At 35.5% G+C, this 22,358-nt stretch overlaps 1 protein-coding gene across 1 annotated transcript in view; it reads left to right on the top strand.

Moving 5' to 3' along the window:
• Positions 1-22,358, top strand: part of rdgB (retinal degeneration B) — a 379,471-nt gene that overhangs the window by 313,710 nt on the left and 43,403 nt on the right. The window contains 5 exon segments of the mRNA XM_070093849.1: positions 16,308-16,412; positions 17,341-17,455; positions 17,458-17,491; positions 18,546-18,622; positions 18,625-18,690. Coding sequence (XP_069949950.1) covers positions 16,308-16,412; positions 17,341-17,455; positions 17,458-17,491; positions 18,546-18,622; positions 18,625-18,690 — 397 coding nt within the window.

Here is a 22,358-nt window from a genome sequence, read left to right as displayed (position 1 = left end):
GAGGAAGAAGTTCTGGTGAGATACTGTATAAGCAACTATTTTCAGAAAGGTAGGCTAGTGCAAGGGTGAGTGAGGGTGGGGGGGTTGAAGAGGGTTGGAATAGTTTTAAAAATGCAGTATTAGAATGTGGGGCAGAAGTTTGTGGCTATGGGAGGGTGGGTGTATGAGGAAAGAGGAGTGATTGGTGAAATGATGAAGTAAAGGGTGTGATAAAAGAGAAAAAGGTAGCTTATGAGAGATTTTTAACAAAGCAGAAGTGTTTTAAGAAGAGCAGTATATGGAGAGTAGAAGAAAGGTAAAGAGAGTGTTAAAGGAGAGCAGATCAAATCAAATCAAAGTTTATTCTCTATAAGGATTACAATGCGGGGTTTACAGATTTTGGTTATTGTGTGGTTTGCATGTAATAAAATACTAATTACAGAGGGGGCCACTAGAACACCTAGCATGGCTAGGCATTTTGGGCAAACTTAGATTAATTCTTAACCCTAAATTATTACAAATTGTGGAGTAAGTTGACTAAATACTAAGTGACTAAATACTAGTTGTGAGTTTAGCAGTGTGAATGCTTTTGTTTTGGCACAATACATAGTTTCTATATTGGAGTATCACAGGCAAAATTGTGACTAGTTAGGAATCATTATTTTAAGATTAAGATACATATTTCTGTGTTTATAGTCAAATGGTTGAGTGAGTGAGTGTAAGTGTGAACCACCAGGTGGTTTTTATGTAGTTAGTTGATGGGGTGTATCAGGGAGATAAGATGTTTTCTAATGGTAGTTTTGAAGGTGATGAATGTGTCTGCAGTTCTAGAGTTTTCAGGTAGGGTGTTCCAGATTTTAGGGGCCTTTGACATACATTGAATTTTTGTAAAGGTTTAGTCGGACATAGGGAATGTCATAGAGATGTTTGTGTCTGGTGTTATGCTTGTGGGTCCTGTCACAATTATCAAGAAAGCATTTTAGGTCAAGGTTAATATTGGAATTTAAGGTCCTGTATATGTAGATTGCACAGTAGTAAGTGTGGACATTCTGAACAGGGAGTAAGTTTAGATCTATGAAGAGTGGGGGGGGGGGGGTTGCCAGGGATGGGATTTAGTGATTATTCTTACTGCAGCTTTTTGTTGAGTTATTATTGGCTTTAGGTGTATTGCTGCAGTTGATCCCCAAGCGCAAATAGCATAGGTGAGGTATGGATAAATGAGTGAATAGATTGGGAGAGGCACTGTCAAGAAATTTTGCAGAAAATAAGAAAAAAATTTGGAGTTAGATAAACAAGTTAAGAAAGCTTAGGGAACGAATGGATATGTCAGTTAAAAACAGAGTAGGGGAGTTAGTAGATGGGGAGATGGAAGTATTGGGTAGATCGTGGGAATATTTTGAGGAACTTTTAAATGCCGACGAAGAAAGGGAGGCGGTAATTTCATGCACTGGCCACGGAGGTATACCATCTTTTAGGAGTGAAGAAGAGCAGGATGCAAGTGTGGGGGAGGTGCATGAGGCATTACGTAGAATGAAAGGGGGTAAAGCAGCTGGAAATAATGGGATCATGACAGAAATGTTAAAAGCAGGGGGGATATAGTGTTGGAGTGGTTGGTATTTTTGTTTAGTAAATGTATGAAAGGGGAGAACGTACCTAGAGATTGGTAGAGAGCATGTATAGTTCCTTTATATAACGGGAAGAGATTGTAAAAATTATAGAGGAATTAGTTTGCTGAATATATCAGGAAAAGTGTATGGTAGGGTTATTATTGAAAAAATAAGAGGCAAGACAGAATGTAGGATTGTGAATGAGCAAGGAGGTTTTAGAGTGGGTAGGGGATGTGTAGATTGTGTATACATTGAAGCATATATGTGAACAGTATTTAGATTAAGGTAGGGAAGTTTTCATTGCCTTTGTGGATTTAGAAAAGGCATATGATACAGTGGATAGGGGAGCAATGTGGCAGATGTTGCAAGTACTATATGAAATAGGTAGTAAGTTACTAAATGCTGTAGAGAGTTTTTATGAAGATAGCGAGGCTCAGGTTAGGGTATGTAGAAGAGAGAGAGACTACTTCCTGGTAATTGTGGCTCTTAGACAGGGATGTGTAATGTCACCATGGTTGTTTAATATATTTATAGATGGGGTTGTAAAAGAAGTAAATGCTAGGGTGTTCGGGAGAGGGATGGGATTAAATTATGGGGAATCAAATACAAAATGGGAGTTGACACAGTTACTTTTTTGCTGATGATACTGTGCTTTTGGGATTCGAAAGAGAAGTTGCAAAGGTTAGTGGTTGAGTTTGGGAGGGTGTGTAAAGGTAGGAAGTTGAAAGTGAGCATAGATAAGAATAAGGTGATGAGGGTATCTAACGAGATAGGTAAAGAAAAAGTGGATATCACACTGGAGGGAGGGAGGGAGTGAGTATGGAAGAAGTAAATGTGTTCAGATATTTAGGAATAGACATGTCAGCAGATGGGTTTATGAAGAACGAAGGAAAAAAGGTGAGTGATGCATTGAGGTATCTGTGGAGACAACATTATCCATGGAGGCAAAGAAGGAAATGTATGAGAGTACATATAGTGATACCAACACTCTTATATGGGTGTGAAACTTGGGTTGTAAATGCTGCAGCAAGGAGGAGGCTGGAGGCAGCAGTGGAGATGTCATGTCTAAGGGTAATGTGTAAATATTATGCAGAGAATTTGTAGTGTGGAAATTAGGAAGAGGTGTGGAGTTACTATAAGTATTTTTCAGAGGGCTGAAGAGGGATTGTTGAGGTGGTTTGGTCATTTAGAGAGAATGTAGCAAAGCAGGATGACTTGGAGGGTGTATAAATCTGTAGTGGAAAGGTAAGGGTCATCCTAGAAAAGTATGGAGGGCAGGGGTAAAAGAAGTTTTGTGTGCAAGGGGCTTGGACATTCAGCAGGCATGTGTGAGCTTGTTAGATAGGAGTGAATGGAGACAAATGGTTTTTGGAACCTGATGAGCTGTTGAACTGTGAGCAGGGTAATATTTTGTGAAGGGATTCAGGGAAACTGGTTAGCTGGACTTGAGTCGTGGAGGTGGGAAGTACAATGCCTGCACTTTAAAGGAGAGGTTTGGGATATTGGCTGTTTGGAGTGAAATCTAAAGTATTGTATCTGAGTGCATCTGAAAAGACAGTGATTATATGTAAATGATGGTGAAGGTGTTTCTGTTTTGGGTTGCCCTGGCTCAGTGGGAGATGGCTGACATGATTATATGTAAATGATGGTGAAGGTGTTTCTGTTTTGGGTTGCCCTGGCTCAGTGGGAGATGGCTGACATGTTAAAAAAAAAAATACATAAGATATACAGTATATCTTGGTGACAAATAGCACCTGAAGGTGAAGGGCTTTTGGCTCAAATAATTGGAGCTGTCCTCTACCTCCTTTGATGAAACATAACTCCCATTCCCCAGACACTGTATGACCCCTATGAGTATAGGGCTTCCCTATATATATACAGTGGACCCCCGCTTAACGATCACCTCCAAATGCGACCAATTATGTAAGTGTATTTATGTAAGTGCGTTTGTACGTGTATGTTTGGGGGTCTGAAATGGACTAATCTACTTCACAATATTCCTTATGGGAAAAAATTCGGTCAGTACTGGCACCTGAACATACTTCTGGAGTGAAAAAAGTTCGTTAACCGGGGGTCCACTGTATATATATATATATATTATATATATATATATATATATATATATATATATATATATATATTTTTTTTTTTTTTTTTTTTTTTTCAACAAGTCGGCCGTCTCCCACCGAGGCAGGGTGACCCAAAAAAAGAAAGGAAATCCCCAAAAAGAAAATACTTTCATCATCATTCAACACTTTCACCACACTCGCACATTATCACTGTTTTTGCAGAGGTGCTCAGAATACAACAGTCTAGAAGCATACACACATAAAGATACACAACATATTCCTCCAAACTGCCAATATCCCAAACCCCTCCTTTAAAGTGCAGGCATTGTACTTCCCATTTCCAGGACTCAAGTCCGACTATATGAAAATATTATATATATATATATATATTTATTTATATTTTAACAAGTTGGCCGTCTCCCACTGAGGCAGGGTGACCCAAAAAGAAAGAAAGTCCCCAAAAAGAAAATACTTTCATCATCATTCAACACTTTCACCTCACTTAAACATAATCACTGTTTTTGCAGAGGTGCTCAGAACACAACAGTTTAGAAGCATATACGTATAAAGATACACAATATATCCCTACAAACTGCTAATATCCCGAAACCCCTCTTTTAGAGTGTAGGCATTGTACTTCCCATTTCCAGGACTCAAGTCTGGCTATAAAAAAAAATAACCGATTTCCCTGAATCCCTTCACTAAATATTACCCTGCTCACACTCCAACAGATCGTCAGGTCCCAAATACCATTCATCTCCATTCACTCCTATCGAACATGCTCATGCACGCCTGCTGGAAGTACAAGCAACTCGCCCACAAAATCTCCCTTATCCCTTTCTTCCAACCTTTTTGAGGACGACCCCTACCCCGCCCTCCTTCCCCTACAGATTTAAATGCTCTCCATGTCATTCTACTTTGATCCATTCTCTCTAAATGACCAAGCCACCTCAACAGCCCCTCTTCAGCCCTCTGATTAATACTTTTATTAACTCCACACCTTCTCCTAATTTCCACACTCCGAATTTTCTGCGTAATATTTACACCACACATTGCCCTTAGACAGGACATCTGCACTGCCTCCAACTGCCTCCTCACTGCTGCATTTACAACCCAAGCTTCACACCCATATAAGAGTGTTGGTACTACTATACTTTCATACATTCCCTTCTTTGACTCCACATATACCTCAATGCACCACTCACCTTTTTTCCCTCATCAATTCTACGATTAACCTCATCCTTTATAAATCCATTCGCCAACACGTCAACTCCCAAGTATCTGAAAACATTCACTTCTTCCATACTCCTCCTTCCCAGTTTGATATCCATTTTTTCTTTATCTAAATCTTTTGATACCCTCATCACCTTACTCTTTTCAATTTTCACTTTCAACTTTCTACCTTTACACACACTCCCAAACTCATCCACTAACCTTTGCAGTTTTTCTTTAGAATCTCCCCTAAGCACAGTATCATCAGGATAAAACAACTGTGTCAATTCCCACTTTGTATTTGATTCTCCATAATTTAATCCCACCCCTCTCCTGAACACCCTAGCATTTACTTCTTTTACAACCCCAACTATAAATATATTAAACAACTGTGGTGACATTACACACCCCTGTCTACGACCTACTTTTACTGGGAGGTAGTCTCCCTCTCTTCTACACACCCTAACCTGAGCCTCACTATCCTCATAAAAACTCTTTACATCATTTAGTAACTTACCACCTATTCCATATACTTGCAACATCTGCCACATTGCTCCTCTATCCACTCTATCATATGCCTTTTCTAAACCCATAAATGCAATAAAAACTTCCCTGCCTTTATCTAAATACTGTTCACATATATGCTTCAATGTAATGGAAATGTTGGAGGGAGGGAATGAAGAAGGTTTTGTGTGCAAGAGGCTTGGACTTCCAGTGAGCGTGTTAGATAGGAACGAGTGGAGGCAAATGGTTTTGATGGAGTGTAAGCAAAGTAACATTTATGAAGGGATTCAAGGAAACTGGTTAGCCAGACTTGAGTCCTAAAAGAGGGGTGGAGATATGTTGCAGTTACTAAACTGTAGTATCAGCATACCTCTGCAAGACAGTGATGGAGTGAATGATGAACATAAGAACATAAGAAAGAAGGAACACTGCAACAGGCCTACTGGCCTATGCGAGGCAGGTCCAATTCTCCCACCGGCTTAAGCCAATGCCTTGACCTAGTGAGGTCAGACACGTCACTTAATTAAGGGAGGAGCACTGCATCCGGCCTAGTAGCACAAGCTAGTCAGGTCCAACTCACACCCACCAACACCCACTCAAGTATTTATCCAACCTTTTTTTAAAATTACACGTCTTAGCATCTATGACGGTACTCTGGAGTTTGTTCCACTCATCCACAACTCTATTACCAATCCAGTGCTTTCATGTATCCTTCCTGAATCTGAATTTAGATATTTTTAGCCCACTATTTACATCCCCTTTATTAATTCCTGTTTTCCATTTATACACCTCAATCATATCCCCCCTAATTCTACACCTTTCAAGAGAGCACAGATTCAGGGCCCTCAGTCTATTCTCACAGGGAAGATTTCTGATACATGGGATCAACTTTGTCATCCTCTTTTGTACGTTTTCCAGTGCATTTATATCCATTCTGTAATACAGTGACCAAAACTGTGCATCATAATCTAAATGATGAAAGTGTTTCTTCTTTTTTGGGTGACCCTGCCTCGATGGGGAACAGCCAATGTGTTAAAAAAAATTTTTTTTTAATAAATTGGCTACAGAAAATGGAAATGTGTAAAGAATGTGTACATTTTTTATATTAATGTGTAGTTAACAAATTAAATAAACATTACAAAGTAAATAAATGCTGTAAAGGTATAGGCGCAGAAAATTTACCCTCATTTCTATGAGTATTTTGTGTGATGCCTTTGCTTCTAAACATTATTTTGTAAGTCTCATCTCTGTTGAGTGTTATCTTGTAGGTTGTCATCAGTATGAATTATTGTGTGAGCTCATCATCTTCTATGTTGTTTAAACCATATGTGTTGAGGTTTGTTGTGCCATGGGGGTTCGTCTGCAGATATGCTGGTTTGAGTTGCTGAAAAATTTGCCAGGTCATTGATATAAAAGAGGATTAGTGGAGGGCCTAAGATGTTGTGTTGTAATATCCCAATGTTTCTGAGTGGAACTGATGAAGGATAGTTAGTATTTTATGGTTTCTTATTGGTATCTATTTTTAGTTTTGCAGCTAGGTTATAAAATAGACTGTAAGATAGTCTGGAAGTGGGCTGAGTGTCAATTTTTTTACTAGGTTTGTTCTTAGGCTGGAGAAGAGACTTTTTAGTTTATTTACAGTTTTACCAGTTGTGATAAGTTGTTCATTTTTCTTTGGTAAGTATAATTTTTTTATATATAGTTTATGGATTTGAGAGAGTTTTCCCAGATCTTTTTTATTTTGTGTCCTCTTTTATTTAATTAAATCTGTTTGATTAATAGTCATGTATATTTCCTAAGGTGGCCGTCCAGTTACAAATCTGAAAACCTTTAGATTATTTTGAAAAAAATCCCAAATAAGGCTTTGGTACAGTATATAAATCATGCTAACAAAATTTCAAAATAATACACAAAAAATGAAAAGAAAAATAGAACAATAATGATATTAATTATTGTATTAGTACATGTACAATGTATACTAAACCATTCGGTAACACTTGAGCTGTATGGTGTATTCCAGTGTCCTATGTAAACTTTGTAAACAACATTAAGTACAGCAACAGTATACACATTACTCTATTCATGCCTCCTAATTTACTAAAATCACACTTGAATTGTGGAAAAATGCAAATTCACTATTTTCTCAGTGTAATGAAAATTAATATATCAGAAATTTGAGCATGCCTGACTGTACTGTAGAAATGCATTTATCATATATCATATTAAAATTATGCACTTAGCAATTAACATCATTGTTATTTCAAAAGATAAATCTTATATTCTGGGAAACTATATTTTCTTTCCAGTGTTCTCTCTCATTCCCATGACATAATGAAAATGTTTTACTATGATTTCCTTTTATTAAAACACATTCCTAGGATGTATTACAATTGTAATTCATTAACATTTAAATTTTATTAGTATTAAATACTACAAATAAAAATTTTCAATAGAAAATCACAATTTGACAATGTAAAAACACATGCTGTAATAAGTGTTTTGTAAGCTAATTATTGGATTCCACAGCTTGCTGCCTTTGTAATTATTATTTTTTTATATTGCATAACATGTATGATAGCTATTTTTAAAAAAAAATTGTTGCATATATGTCAACAAGTGAGCATCATCCATGAAGAAACAGTTGCAAGACACCTTACACTGATATATTTCCAGCTCCTCGTCACTGCTTATCAAAGAAGATGGTAATTTATATTTTATATAACAAAGAAAAACACAAAATAGTGATAAAGTTCTATTTATGATTTGTTCATCATGTACACATAGAAAATGAGGCCTGTGTGTATACTCCATTGTAAATAAGCATACTGTTCCTAAAAGCTTGTATGTACATCATACCCATATCACTGTGTCACCAAAATTATAGCTATTTTTCTAAACTACAGTATTTTCTATAATTTTATAATTTATCAAAATTTCTCAAGCTTTCAGAACCGAACGCTCCTTAATTAGATTGAAGTGTTGAGGAACACCTTTTGTGTGTCTTTGGAGATTAGGACTGTGGTAACCTATGTTTTCTTTCATAACATGTTTTGTGTCATTGAACATAATTATGATTTTAGTCAGCCAAGGTTGTTTAGTTTCTGTTGTGATTTTTTTAAGAACAGTGAGTATTAAAAGATCTTGTATTTTACTTGAGATATAGTTAACATCTGAGTTTATGCTTTGAGTGCAAGGTACTTTCCTATTTCTTTAATGCCTATTATTGCTGTGAAACTTGTATGTAGACATTAAATGGGATTGATTTGGTTTTAAGTTTGTAATAACATATTTGTAGCTAAAGGAGAAAGTTGCTTGTGTATTCCATCTTCTGTATATGATTTTATATATTTGATTTTTCATATAATTTACTAAAAGTTTAAATTGCCATTTTGTATGTTTGCAGTTATTGATGGAGTGATGGTCACTTGTTGTCACAGTATTGTCTTCTTTCGTGGAACTTCTATATTAATTATTATTTTTCTAATGAGGAAGTACAATAGTTGTCTTGGAATTTTGGTTGGGTTTGATGATAAGGACATTAGAAGACAAGCACATTTTGTTGAAGACTCTGCATTTTAAGGGTCAACTCCTAAACTGAGTTTACTATGATTTTTCTTTTGATTGATGTTTATTATAAGGTCCTGAGGTTGTCAGTGAAGTATGTGCTGGTGATGGAACTCTGCATATTGCTTTAACAGAATTATATTCTCAAGAGCTGTTAGCCAAATTGTGCTGATGTGTATTCACCATATGCATATATAAGGTTAATGATGTTTTATATTGTTTTGTATATTGCCATTTTGCTTCCCATTTTTGGGAGTCTGAGTTAATAGGGATATGTGAATATGATAATGGTATACAATACTGACAAGGATTTGATGTTATTTTATTTGCTTACTGGTTTGGATATTTTGGGAAGATTTACAGTATGTATATTATTTGTGGATGTTATGAATGAGAAGAAGCTGGATGTCCTGACTTTAAGTGAAAGAAAGCTGAAGGGGGTGGGTGAGTTTCAGTGGAGAGGAATAAATGGGATTAGGTCAGGGTTTCAGATAGAGTTAGAGCTAAGGAGGAAGTGCAAGTAATGTTGAAGGATAAGCTATTGCAGGAAAACAGGGACTATAAACGTATTAATTCAAGGATATTTGGAGTAAAATAAAGGTTGATGAGAAGTGGGTTATAGTAAGTATATATGACCTGGGGAAGAGAAAAGTGTAGAGGAGAGAGAGAGATTTTGGAAATGTTGAGTGAATGCATGGGGAGTTTTGAACCAAGTGTGAGAGTACTTGTGGTTGGGGATTTCAATGCTAAAGTGGGTAAAATGTTGTGGAGGGAGTAGTAGGAAATTTAGTGCCAGGTAAATGAAATGGGGAGCCTTTTAATTGAGCTATGTGTAGAAAGAGGTTTGGTAATAATACATATTTTATTAAAAAGAGGATAAATAAATATACAAGGTATGATATAGCACATAATGAATGTAGTTTGTTAGCTTATGTATTGTGATAAAAGGTTGATGGATAGCTCCAGGATGTACACGTTATAGAGGAACAACTGATATATCAGATCATTATTTAGTTGTAGCTACAGTTAGAGTAAGAGGTAGATGGGACAAGAGGAAAGTGACAAAACAAGTAAGAGGGAGGTGAAAGTGTATAAACTAAGGGAGGAGGAAGTTTGGGTGAGAAAAAACACAGAAAGGTGGGCTGGAAGTATGAGAGGGGGGGGTTAAGAGGGGGGAATTTTTTAAAAGGTATTGGGAATGTCGAAGTTTGAAGAAGGAGGGTGGGGCAGGAGGACAGGGGAATTGGTGGAATGACAAAAAAGGGGTGTGAAAAAAAGAAAAGGAATTAGAAGGGGTTTTACAAAGCAGAAGTGTTATAAAAGAGTAGAGAAGAAGAGAAAAAAAAGGGGAAGAGAGGGGAGAGATTGAAAAAGGAGAGCGGAGATAGATGGGAGAGGCACTGTAAAAAATTTTTAATGAAAAAAGAAAATTTTTTTGGAGAAAAAAGTTTAAGAAAGTGGGAAAAAAAGGGATTTTTTAAAACATAGTGGGGAGAGTAGAGGGGGGAGATGGAGGAGGGGGTAGAGGGGAATTTTTGAAAAACAAATGTAAACAAGAAAGGGGGCAGAATTTTCTGCACTGGCCAGGGGTACATTTTTTGAGTGAAGAAGACGGGAGGGAGGGGGGGGTGTGGGGCCCAAAGAATAAAAGGGGGAAAGCAGCTGAACTGAGGGACCATGACAGAAATGTTAAAAGAGGGGGACATAGTTTTGGGGGGGTTGGTATTTTGTTTAATAAATGTTGAAAGAGGGAAGGACTGGGATTGGGAGCATGTACAGTCCCTAAAAAAGGGAAAGGGGAGAAAAAAAAGATTTTAAAAAATTATAGAGAAAAAGTTTCTGAGTATACCAGGAAAAGGTATGGTAGGGTTTTTTTGAAAAAAAGGGGTAAGACAGAATGTAGAATTGGATGAAAGGATTTTTAGAGGGTAGGGATTTTAGACAATTTTTACATTGGCAAAAGGAACATTTTTAATAAACAAGAAGTTTTTATTGATTTATGTTTTTAAAAAAGGATATGAAGAGGGGATAGAGGAGCAATGTGGCAGATTTTTAAATAAGGGGAATGGGTGATGTTACAAAATGTTAAAATTTTATGAGGATAGTGATGCTCATTAGGTGTAAAGATAGGAGACATTTCCTGGAAAAAGTGGGGTTTCAACAGGGATTTTAATGTCACCAGGTTGTTTAATGTTTTTAAGATGGGGGGAAAGAAGAAATGCGGGGCGGGAGAGGGGGGGGTTTAAAATTATGGGGAATCAAATGAAAAATGAGAAGGACACAGTTATTTTTTGAGATATTGGCATGGGTTTAAAAAAAAAAATTAAAGGTTAGTAAATTGGGAGTGTGTGGTAGAAAGTTGAAAGTAACAAGAAAGAAGGTGATGAGGGTTCAAATTTTTTAGATAAAGAAAATTGAATAAATTGGGAGGAGGAGTAGGAAGTGAATTTTTCAGACACTTGGGAGTTGACATGTCAGGAGGGATTTATGAAGGATGAGGTTAATTAGAATTGATGGGGAAAAAAGGTGTTTGGGTGTTTGGGGTTTAATTTTCAAAAACGTTATCTATGGGGGGAAAAAAGGGGAATGTATGAAAGATAGAAAAACCCACTCTTATGGGGGGGAATTTCGAGTGAGGAGGCAGGGGATGTCCTGTCTAAGGGGCAATGTGTAAAATTATACAGAAAATTGGAGGTAAATTGGGGAGAAGGTGGAATAAAAGTTTTAGTCAGAGGGGAAAGGGGTTGTTGGGGTGGTTTGGGTCATTTAGAGAAAAGGGATCAAAGTAAAAACATGGAGAGATTTAAATTGTAGGAGAAGGAACGGGTAGGGGCATTCAAAAAGGTTGGGAAAGGGAAAGGGGGAAGGGGGGTTTTTGGGGGATGGTTGGGCTTCCGGCAGGGCCATGAGGGTTGAAGGGGGAAAAAAAAAATTTTGGGGAAAATTTTAGGGTGGAAAAAATTTTGGGGATTGGGGGTTTTTTAATAGGATTTTCCTAAAGAGGTTGTGCATTGGAGGGGTTTTGGTTTTTAATTTGGGATTTTTTATTTATAATGGACCTCGAAAAGAATTAAACCCTTCCCAAATATTTTAAAAAAAAATTTTTTTTTAAACCCAAAAAAAATGGGAAAAAAATTTCCCAAGCAAAAATATTAAAAAAAAAAACCAATGAAATATTAATTTTTAAAACAAAAAAACTAAAAAGACTTAAGTTAAGAAAATTGAAAGGGGGGTTTTTTTGGGGGGGGGGGAAAAAAGGGTTTATGGGAGTCTTAAGGGGTCCCCTTTTTAGGCAAGGGCCCCTTTTTTTTCCCCTTCTTTTTTGCCACTAACCGCTTAGAGCTGGACTTTTCCAAAAAAACTTCCTAAGGTTACCTCCCGTTTTTTAAAATTTTTTAAAACCCCCTTTTAGTGTAAATTAAACCTTGCAGGTTTAATTCTTTGTTTTGCCCTTTAATTTGAAATTTTTAGTGTTTTTGGTAAATGGGTCCCCGTTAAAATTTTAAACCCTTTTAAATTTTAAAAATTTTTGGTTTAAAATTTTAAAAAAATAGTTCTAATTTTTAATTTAAAAAATTTTTTTAAAGTGGAAATTTCATTTTTTTTTTTTTCCCCCCAAATAAATCCTAAATTTCCAATTTTAAAATAGTTATACAAAAACCGAGGTTTTGGAAATAGGGGGGAGGAGTTTTGTAAATCCCGCTGAAAGGGCCATTTTTAAAAAGAATGCTTTTATATTTAGTTTTTAATTTTTGGGGGGGTTAGCAATTTAGTTCGGGGATGGGCCAAGGCAAATAAAAAGTGTGATAATAAAAAGTTTGATTGAGTTTATGGGACAAGGGGGTGGGAAAAGGGAGAAGGGAGATTAAGGGAAGAAATGGGGAGTTTTTAGGTTTTACAAAAATTTTTTGAAAAAGATTTTGGGTTTTAAAATTAAAAACCAGTTTGGGCGGGGGAAGATACGAGTTTGAGGGTTTTTAAATGGGATTTTTAAGATTGTTTAAATGTTGTGTTTTAGCCCCTAAAAAAGTGAAGGGGTGGGGAAAAATATTTGAGAAAAAAGGGGGGTTTTTTTTTGGGCACCCGTTTGGGAGAGGGAAATTTTTAAAAAAAAAAAAAAGTTGAGTGAGGAATTTAATTAAAGATGAGGGAAAAAAAAAAATTTTTAAAAAAAGGGGGAAAAAAAAGATGAATAAAGGGGAAGTTTAGATTTTTTGTAAAGTGGAGTTATTAAAAGAAAAGAATTTTATTTTGAGGAATTTGAAACAAGATATTTTTACTTTAAATTTAAACCTTTTTAAAAAATATGTGTGTTGATGTTTCTAAGGCACACAATATTAAGGAGATACAAATAACATGAGCATAACTGCAGCAACTTTTTTTATTTTTCTTCTTAAACAAGTGGCCTTCACCCACCTAGGCAGGGGGCCCCAAAAAAAAAGAAAATCCTAAAAGAAAATGTTTTCATTATCATCCAACACTTTCACCTCACTCATACATAATCACTGTCTTTGCAGAGGTGTCAGATATGACAGTTTGAAGTCCCTCCAAACTGTCAATATCCCAAACCCTCCTTTAAAGTGCAGGCATTGTACTTCCCATCTCAAGGCCCTATTTCCCTAAACCAGTTTCCCAAAATCCCTTCACTGAATATTACCCTGCTCACACTCAAACAGCTCATCAGGTCCCAAAATCATTGCTCCATTCACCCCTAACTAACATGCTCACACACGCTTGCTGGAAGTCCAAGCCCCTTGCCCACAAACCTCCTTTCCCCCCCACCAACCTTTTCAAGGACACCTACCCCCCTTCCTTCCCATACATTTTATATGCTCTGCAAGTCATTCTGCTTGATCCATTCTTCTAAATGACCAAACCACCTCAACAACCCCTCTAGCCCTCAGACTAATATTTTTAGTAACTCCCCCTTAAACCTTTGTACCACCAAATAAAAACCTAAGGAAATAATCAGGGGGAAAAAAACAGTTTGCTGAAAAAATCACAAGAAGCCTGACTTTTATTATGTTACCCTAATAAACCTGCAGAGGACACAAAGTTTGGGAGCAGTGGTTGATCCGCAACTACTTCTATATTTATTATGCTGTAATTATGCAGTTTTCATGTCTGTTACTACTCACTTTTATGTATATATTGTTGTTCATTTTGAAAGTACAGTTACATACTACACTGAGTGGTAAGTACAATATTAATTGACTTACTTTTTTCCCCTAGAATTTTTGTTATATAAAAGGGTTTTATTTTTTTTTTTTTTTTTACCTCAAAACCTCATGTATATGGATTGATAGTAACACTCTATGGTAATTAGGATTTTCCTTTTCTGAAGTTCAATTTTGTAAATTTTCAGCTGCTTTGTTAATGTGTTTAATTTTCAAGTCACAGCTGTTTATAGAACTATTTGCTGATCTTGATATCAGCATGATTGCCATGAAAATCAACAAAATGAGAACCTGTTTTATGTGGAGAGCTTTAACCCTTTCAGGGTTTCCGGCGTACTAGCACGGCTTATGCACCAGGGTTATTGACGATAGACGCCAAATTTTAGTGCCTTCAAATCTAGCGGGGAAAGCTGGTAGGCCTACATAGAAAGAATGGGTCATGTGGTCATGTGCTAGTATAAAAAACCTGCAGCACACAGTGCGTAATGAGAAAAAAACTTTGCCCGTATTTGGTTAAAAAAGCGACTTTGACTGTATTTTGTATGGTATTTATGGTTGTATTTTAGTTTTTTTGGTCTTATTTTATAGAATGGAAGACATATTACAGAAATTGAGATGATTTTGATTGGTTTCACAATGAAAAGTACCTTGAAATTGAGTTTAAAGTAGCAGAAATGTTTGATTTCGCCAAAGTTCAAAGTAAAAAACATGCCATGCGTCTGATACAAGTCAACTGGTGAGTCTAATATTCTTTCAAAGTGTGTGATATTATTTATACCATTTCTACACTAATGCAGTAGTCTGCATAACAAAAATCTTCTATTTTTGTAGAATAAAAATTCAAGTGGAAAGCAAGAGAAATGTAAGAGGGCCTGGGACATGACTAATGAACAGGGGAAAATTTGTTTTTTTAGTGCCAGGAATGTCTGTCTTGTTTATTCTGGACCTTATTTGAAATTGGCATCTTTTGAAATTTGTGAAATTGGGAAAAAAAGAATTTCTGACCACTTTATTGGATAGTTGAAATCGGTAAATGGGTGGTTTCGGGCCCCTTCGGTAGAAAAATGGAGTTCTAGCAAAAAAGTTACAATTTTGTCGACTAGTACACTGGGAATTGGCGAAAATAGATCTCAAATTGAGCAGAATCGCTGATCGTAACATTGTCAGACTGCTAACTTCCGGAGCATAATTCTGCAAGTTTTCCATCAAATTTCATTCTTTGGTGTCATTATGATCGGGGAAAAAATTCCTATCTTTCATCAGAAAATAATTTTTTTTTTCCAAAAAATTTTTAATCCTGAGAAATTTAGGAGAGGGCCTCTCACCTGAAAGGGTAATGAGACACCCTGGTCCCAATATTTCTCTTGTTGGATTTGAGTTCTTTGTTTTTGTTTCTAAACTGTATATTTTTTTTGACAGTGTCAGTATTTTTGTAGATTGCCCCCGTAGTTGCTTTCTTTAGGTGCCTGTGATATATTCTATTTGGTTTCTATAGTTGTTTTACAATTAACATGATGCTTGCTCATGCCTCCTGATGGTTGCTTACATTGATTCAGTAGTTCAATTGTCCATGGAAGATCCTGGAAAATCCAAAGATTGTTTTGTTGCCTTTGCCTTGGTAAAGAGAGGGGTGCTGATTCTATCTCAAGAAAAGTCATTAGCCAAATGTTCTTCTGAAATTATGAGTAAGGGAGGAAAAGTCTCAAGAATCATCATGAGACTTCAGAGCTCCTCTGAAACCAAGACTGAGCACAGACTAACCTATGCAGTTAGGAAATGAATTAGAATTTTGACTTATCTGGGACTGATGAACTTTCAGTTGTGGGAGAAGAATTGCCAAAGATTTCTTCCAAATATTCAAATATACCATGGCATTCTGTGCATCTACTTGAACCACTGATTTGTTCTATTAATGTTGATGTTTCTGATTCAAAATACTAATCAGTCCTGTGTGTTTCTCTGGTTCTAGTGCTTTGCACATATCATCTTGTGTAGTTAGTAATAGATTTATTGGCCATATATAAAAACCTGAATTTCTTATATTGAGCATTGGAAAGCTTGAGTATGACTTGGAATGATGTGTTTTTGTGAGAAACATGGAAGAAGTTATGTGCTATAATTCAAGAAATGTCAGATAATATTTTTTTATGGCTCATTATTAAATAGTGCTTAAAATTCTTTTCCATTACTTTCAGAATGTTGAGCAAATCACAGAGGAAATGATGTACTTGTCAGAAGGGGCACCACAATCTTACAAGCTCGCTTTTTGTACGGGCCTTTGGGTATGGTTGCTTTATCAGGTAAATATTTTCTTTGGGGTTTTATATAAATATATATTGTAAGGATGAGCCAGGGGGCTTTGAAGTTTTTAATTTTGTATTTAAAAATCAAATTTTTTCAGGCAGATTCATTTGAATTTTGTCCTAGCATGATTGCATATCCTGGCCATTTTTATTTAGGACATTTTCATTTCCACAATAGAATTTTAGAGATAGAAGTTTTCAGATGACTTTTTGTCAACTGTTTGAAACCTTCACTGTGTGAATGAGCAGAACACAATACAGGGATGTTTACCCCATGTAAAATTAGCTTTTACTGGCAGACTTATTTGGATTTTGGATAAAATGTATACATATCTTGTCTAAATAAGGGTTCTCATTTGTCCTCTTTCTTGAGTATTGGTATGTACACTTATCTCTCCTATTGATTTTCTTCTTTGCTCACTGACTGTTCATTTAAACAAGGAAAACATTGTTTGAAATTTGACAATTTACTATTATTCCTGATTTTTCTTAATTCTCAACTTTTACTGTCCTCATACCTGAACTTCTGGCAAGAAAATAAAAAACCTTAATTGTAAGATCAGGGAACTGATTCATGTATTTAGACCAAAATCTGTAATCATTTGTCAGCAAGTTTGTAACTTTGTTTTTCATAAATATGCAGCATTTCCCTTGTAAATTTTTTCCCATTTTAGTATAGTATAGAGTGTTAGATTTAAAAAAATTAGATCTTTGCTTGCATTAATGCTAGAATTATAAGAGGAAATTAATTCCACTTGTGTAATGTTTGTAACTATAAAATATAGATACATTACTTAACTTTTATATTCTGTACAACAGACAAGTAGAATTCAGTATTTCAGTATTGTAAGAGCATTACACTGTTAGGTATATGCTATACTCTATATTAAAAAATTTTTGTAATCCATTGTTTTACCATCTCTAGGTGAAAAGTAGATATACACATCGTGACCCACCAGGTGGGGACTGGCAACAGATAAATACGGAAGTAACTGATAAGACTGGTCGCATTGCTTTTACTATACCACCAGATAAGGCACTAGTTGTGGCATGTATCCAGTCAAGATGGTTGTTCGGTTAGTATGGTTTGCTTTTCCCCATGAAATCTGTACAGATCTCAACATTAAAGCATTTTAAATACAACATTATACATCCAACATTGGTTAAACTCATCCACAGAGTATATATTAATTATATTAGTTAAAAAATTGCTTAAATTCTTGTAAATTTAGAGAAATATTCCATATAAGTAACATTTTCATTCAAAAAATTTAACATATTGTTATCCTATATATATGATTTAGCAACTTCAGAAATATAAAAACTGAATTTTAAATAATTTTTTTTATGATTTACTTTTTTTTTTTTTAACATGCCTGCTGTCTCCCACTGAAGCAGGGTGACCCAAAAGAAAAAAAAACTTTCATCATCATTCAACACTTTCACCATCACTCATACATAATCACTGTCTTTGCAGAGGTTCCAGGTACGATAGCTTAAAATTCCTCCAAATTCCAATACCCCAAAACCCTCCTTTAAAGTGCAGGCATTGTACTTCCATTTCCAGGACTCAAGTCCAGCTGACTGGCTTCCTGAATCTTCACAAAATGTTACCCTGCTCACACTCCAACAGCTCGTCAGGTCCAAACACCATCATCTCCATTCACTTGTGTGACTTTTCCATGCATGCTTGCGGGAAGTTCAAGCCCTCACCCACAAAACATCCTTTACCCCCTCCAGCCTTTTGGGATGACCCTGCCCTGCTTTCCTTTCCCTAAAGATTTATATGCTCCCCAAAGTCATTCACTTTGTGCATTCTTTTAAATGACCAAACCACCCCAACAGCTCCTCTTTACCCTTCAAACTAATATTTTTAGTAACTCCACCCCTCTTAATCTCCACACTACGAATTCTTTTGCATATATTTAACCACGATGCCCTTGAGGACATTCCAGTGCCTCCAGCTGCCTCTCGCTGCATCATTTACAACCCATTTTTCACACCCATATAAGAGTGTTGGTACCACTGTACCCCCAACATTCCCTTCTTTGCCCCCATGGATAACTTTCTTATCAGTATAATTTTATTATAATAAACCACTTGTTAAAAGTTATTTTTGTGTCCGTTCAGTGGGGACCACACTAGTGCTACACTTTACTTGACTGTTGTGCCACCCAAAACTGAATGTGTTGTATTTGGTATTGATGGTCCTTCACTGCATCTGTTTCGTCACTGGCGGGCCCAAAAGTGCGAGCTGGAGCTGTAGATGTGTCAGGTAAGCTGTCTTGTCATGTTTTTAGGAGCTGGTTGAGAAATTTCAAAGCTACTGTAGTATTTACTATGAAATCAGTCTTATACTGAATAAAGATATAATGCTAAGTAATATAAAAGACACCTAATAAAAATGAAGTTTTAAATTTGGGGTCCCGGGTCTCCATCACTAATCTCCCGTCAGTTATCTGGTTCCATCAGTAATCGGGCTTTAAATTTAACAAACATAATTTCAAATTTCATAAATATCCCGACTCGAAAGTCGGATGGTTGTATATCCACGAAGCGGTGGAGGAAAAAACCAGTGATAAAAATGAGGAAGAAGCAAAAAGGTTCTGTCAAAGTTTAAATTTAAAAGTGTATTCTAACCTAACCACTCGAATTTTAAGATTATTTAATCTGGCACACTGCAGTCCCAATGACCCGGATTAGTGAGGGCCCGGCCTGCAAAAAAGTTTCCAAAAGTGGGTTTTTTTGTCCAAGGAAAATGTTCCAAAAACCACTCTTTGTTTTTTTATCTAAATCAGTTTTAAAAAAATAATTTGTAATTTTACTTTAAACCCCTTTAAAAGGGTAAAAGGCCCTCCCCTAAATTTGTTCTCAGGATTAAAAATTTTCAGAAAAAATTTTTTTTTATGAAGTAATGAAAAAATAATTTTTTTTATGAAGTGATAAAATTTTTTAATAAAAGGAAAACCAAAAGTAAAAAATTTTGATGGAAAATTTATTGTTTGTTTTGCAAATTTAAAGGGTCTTCCGATTTTTAAACCCGGGTTTCCCCCTTTGAGCCCTATTTTTGGCCAATTCCTAGGACTAGTTGAAAAATCATATTTTTTTCACTGGAAACCCCTTTTTTCTATCAAATGAGTAAAAAGAAACCACCCTTTTCCCAATTTTCCAACTACCCAATAAACTGGTTAGAAATTGGAAATTTTTCAAATTTCACAGAAATTTCAGAAGATCCCTTTTTAAAATGGGTTCCAGAATAAAAAAGACAGACTTTCCCCTGGCACAAAAATAAAAAACCCCTCTGTTCCGTAGTCACACCCCAGGCAACCTTATATTTCTTTTGCTTTCCCCCCGAATTTTTCTTCAAAAAAAATGAAGATTTACTTTAGAACTACCATTATTTAAAAAATGGTATAAAAATACCAGTGATTTTGGAAAGAATATTAGACTCACCATTTGGGCGTGTATTAATCTTGGTATGATTTTTTTTATTTTTGAATTTTTGGTAAAAATCAAACATTTCCTACTTTGAGCTAAATTTTTAAGGGTACTTTCATTAGGAACCAATCAAAATCATTCAATTTCTGTAAATTTCTTTAATTCTATAAAATGAAAACCAAAAACTAGAATACAAAATAAATCCAAACAAAAATAAGTAAAAAACCCGCTTGTTGCAAAATTTTTTTTTTTATCCCTGTGAAATTCCCAATAGACCCCATTCTTTCATTTAAACCCCCCACCCTTTCTCTCGGGGGGTTTGAAGGGGGCTAAAATTTTAGGCTTTCAAAGAAAGTCAAAAACCCTGGTGCACGCCGTACTAGGGGGAAAAAATCCTGAAAGGGTTTTAATCAGTGATAAATAAAAATGATGTAATTTCAAAAATTTTTTGGGATCATTGGCTTATAATGCTAAGAGAGGGGGAATAGAAAGTAGATACGGGACAAGATGGAATAAATGCCCTTTTAGATCAGCAGATACCCAAATTTTTTACAACATTTCACCCACACAGTGGGTTTTCATAAAATCAGAAAATCATGAGAAAGAGGAGTATATGGGTGACAGGATAGTAGACACAAAAAGGGGAAAAGGTAAGGTTTTAGGAGACTATTATTGATTATTTTCCATTCCTAAATGGTGACAAAAAATTTCAGGATCTGCTCATTTTTTAACTTAATTGATAAGATGATTAAACCCTGGACATTTGCTGTCTATTACAATATTTTAATTTCAAAATAACTTTTAAAATTTCCCTATTCACAGTACTTTGAAAAATAAATTTGAACTGTTAAAAAGTATGTAGTGTTTTTTACTGCTTTTTTTGTTTACTTGGTGGACATGCATGAAAGAAGACTATTAGCAATCTCGTTTAGCTGTTTGGGAAAATTTGTTTTAAAAAATTAGTTTTTTTAACCCTTTGACACCCCCTCAAAAAATTTAAAGAGTTTGCTCTATTTTAATATATTATTTTGGGAAGTGGGGATAACTAAATTACTTTTTTTTTTGTTTTTATACTCAAATTTTTTTATTTTTTATACTTATTTGGGAATTTAGATGGGCCTGATATATTGTATATTAGTGAATATTATTTTTTAGAATGATGACTGGGTTTTTGAAAAATTGGTCCCCCAAAAGTTCTGGATTACTAAACTGAGACTTAAATGTACACTGACAACAATATTTTTTCATTATACCTTTTTTTAATTGGGGGTAAGTTGGTAGACAGTAACCACCCAGGGGGGCACCTCCTGAAAAAGAGTGTAAAGCAAAAAACCTGTAATTGTTTTAAAGATGGGTAGGATTCCTGGTTCTTTTTTGTCCATAAACATTAAAAATTTCAGGTACATCCCTTCTTTCTCTTACATTTAAATCACACTAAAACATACATGTAAAATTTATGTATGCACACCATCTGAAAATTTTTTTTCATTTTATCTTAATTTGTTCTTGTTCTTATTGTTTTTTTTTATATCCATGGGGAAGTGGAATAAGAATTTTGCCTCTTTAAATCATGTGTGTTGTAAAAGTCAACTAAAATGCCAGGGGCAATGGTTAGAATCCCTTTTACCAATTTTCTAAAAGAAAAAAAGAAACCCCAAAATGGGGTGTTTGAATGTGGGTTTATGTTGTGTGAATGATAAGAAAAAGATGATTTTTAGATTTTCGGAAGAGAAGAAGCTGGGTGTTCCCCTTTAAGTGAAACAAAGCTGAAGGGGGGGGAGAGTTTCAGTAGGGGGGAAATAAAAGGGTTAGGTCAGGGTTTTAAATAGAGTTGAGCCAAAGAAGAAATGAATAATGTTGAAGGATAAACTATAGCAGGAAAACAGGGGAAAAAAATGTATAAATTCAAAAGGGTTATATGGAGAAAAAAAGGGGGTTGGGTGAAAAGGGGGGTTATAGTAACATTTTGCACCTGGAGAAGAAAGGTACAAAGGGGAGAGAGATTTTTTGGGGAAAAGTTGATGAATGTGGGGAGGTTTGGAAACCCGTGAAATTTCTTGTGGTTGGGGATTTCAATGCTAAAGTGGTAAAAAAGTTGTGGAGGGGAAAATTTGATAAAATTTGGGGGCCAGGAAAAAAAATGGGGGGGTGAAAATTGAGCTATTTTAGAAAGAGGTTTGGTAATAAAATAATAAAATTTTGTAAAAAAGAGGGGTAAATAAGTATACAAGTAAAATTTCAAACAAATGAATGAAGGGGGTTTTTTGAATTTTTTTTGGATAAAAAAGGGTGGGGAGGCTTTAGGATGTACATGTTTATAGAGGAACAACTGATATATCAGATATTTTTTAAAATTTGTTACAGTTAAGTAAAAGGTAAGGGAAAAAAAATGGAAAAAACAAAAAGAGGAAAATGTATAAAGTAGGGGTGAAAGGTAAAGGGGGAGATATAACAACTATTGGCAGAAAGGTGGGGGTACATGATAGGGGGGGTTTAGGAGGGAGA

The sequence above is a fragment of the Cherax quadricarinatus genome, chromosome 44 (assembly GCF_038502225.1).
Source record: "Cherax quadricarinatus isolate ZL_2023a chromosome 44, ASM3850222v1, whole genome shotgun sequence".
NCBI classification, from domain to species: Eukaryota; Metazoa; Arthropoda; class Malacostraca; order Decapoda; family Parastacidae; genus Cherax; species Cherax quadricarinatus.
Note: the sequence above shows the minus strand (reverse complement) of the source record. Positions and strands in the feature narration are given on the sequence as shown.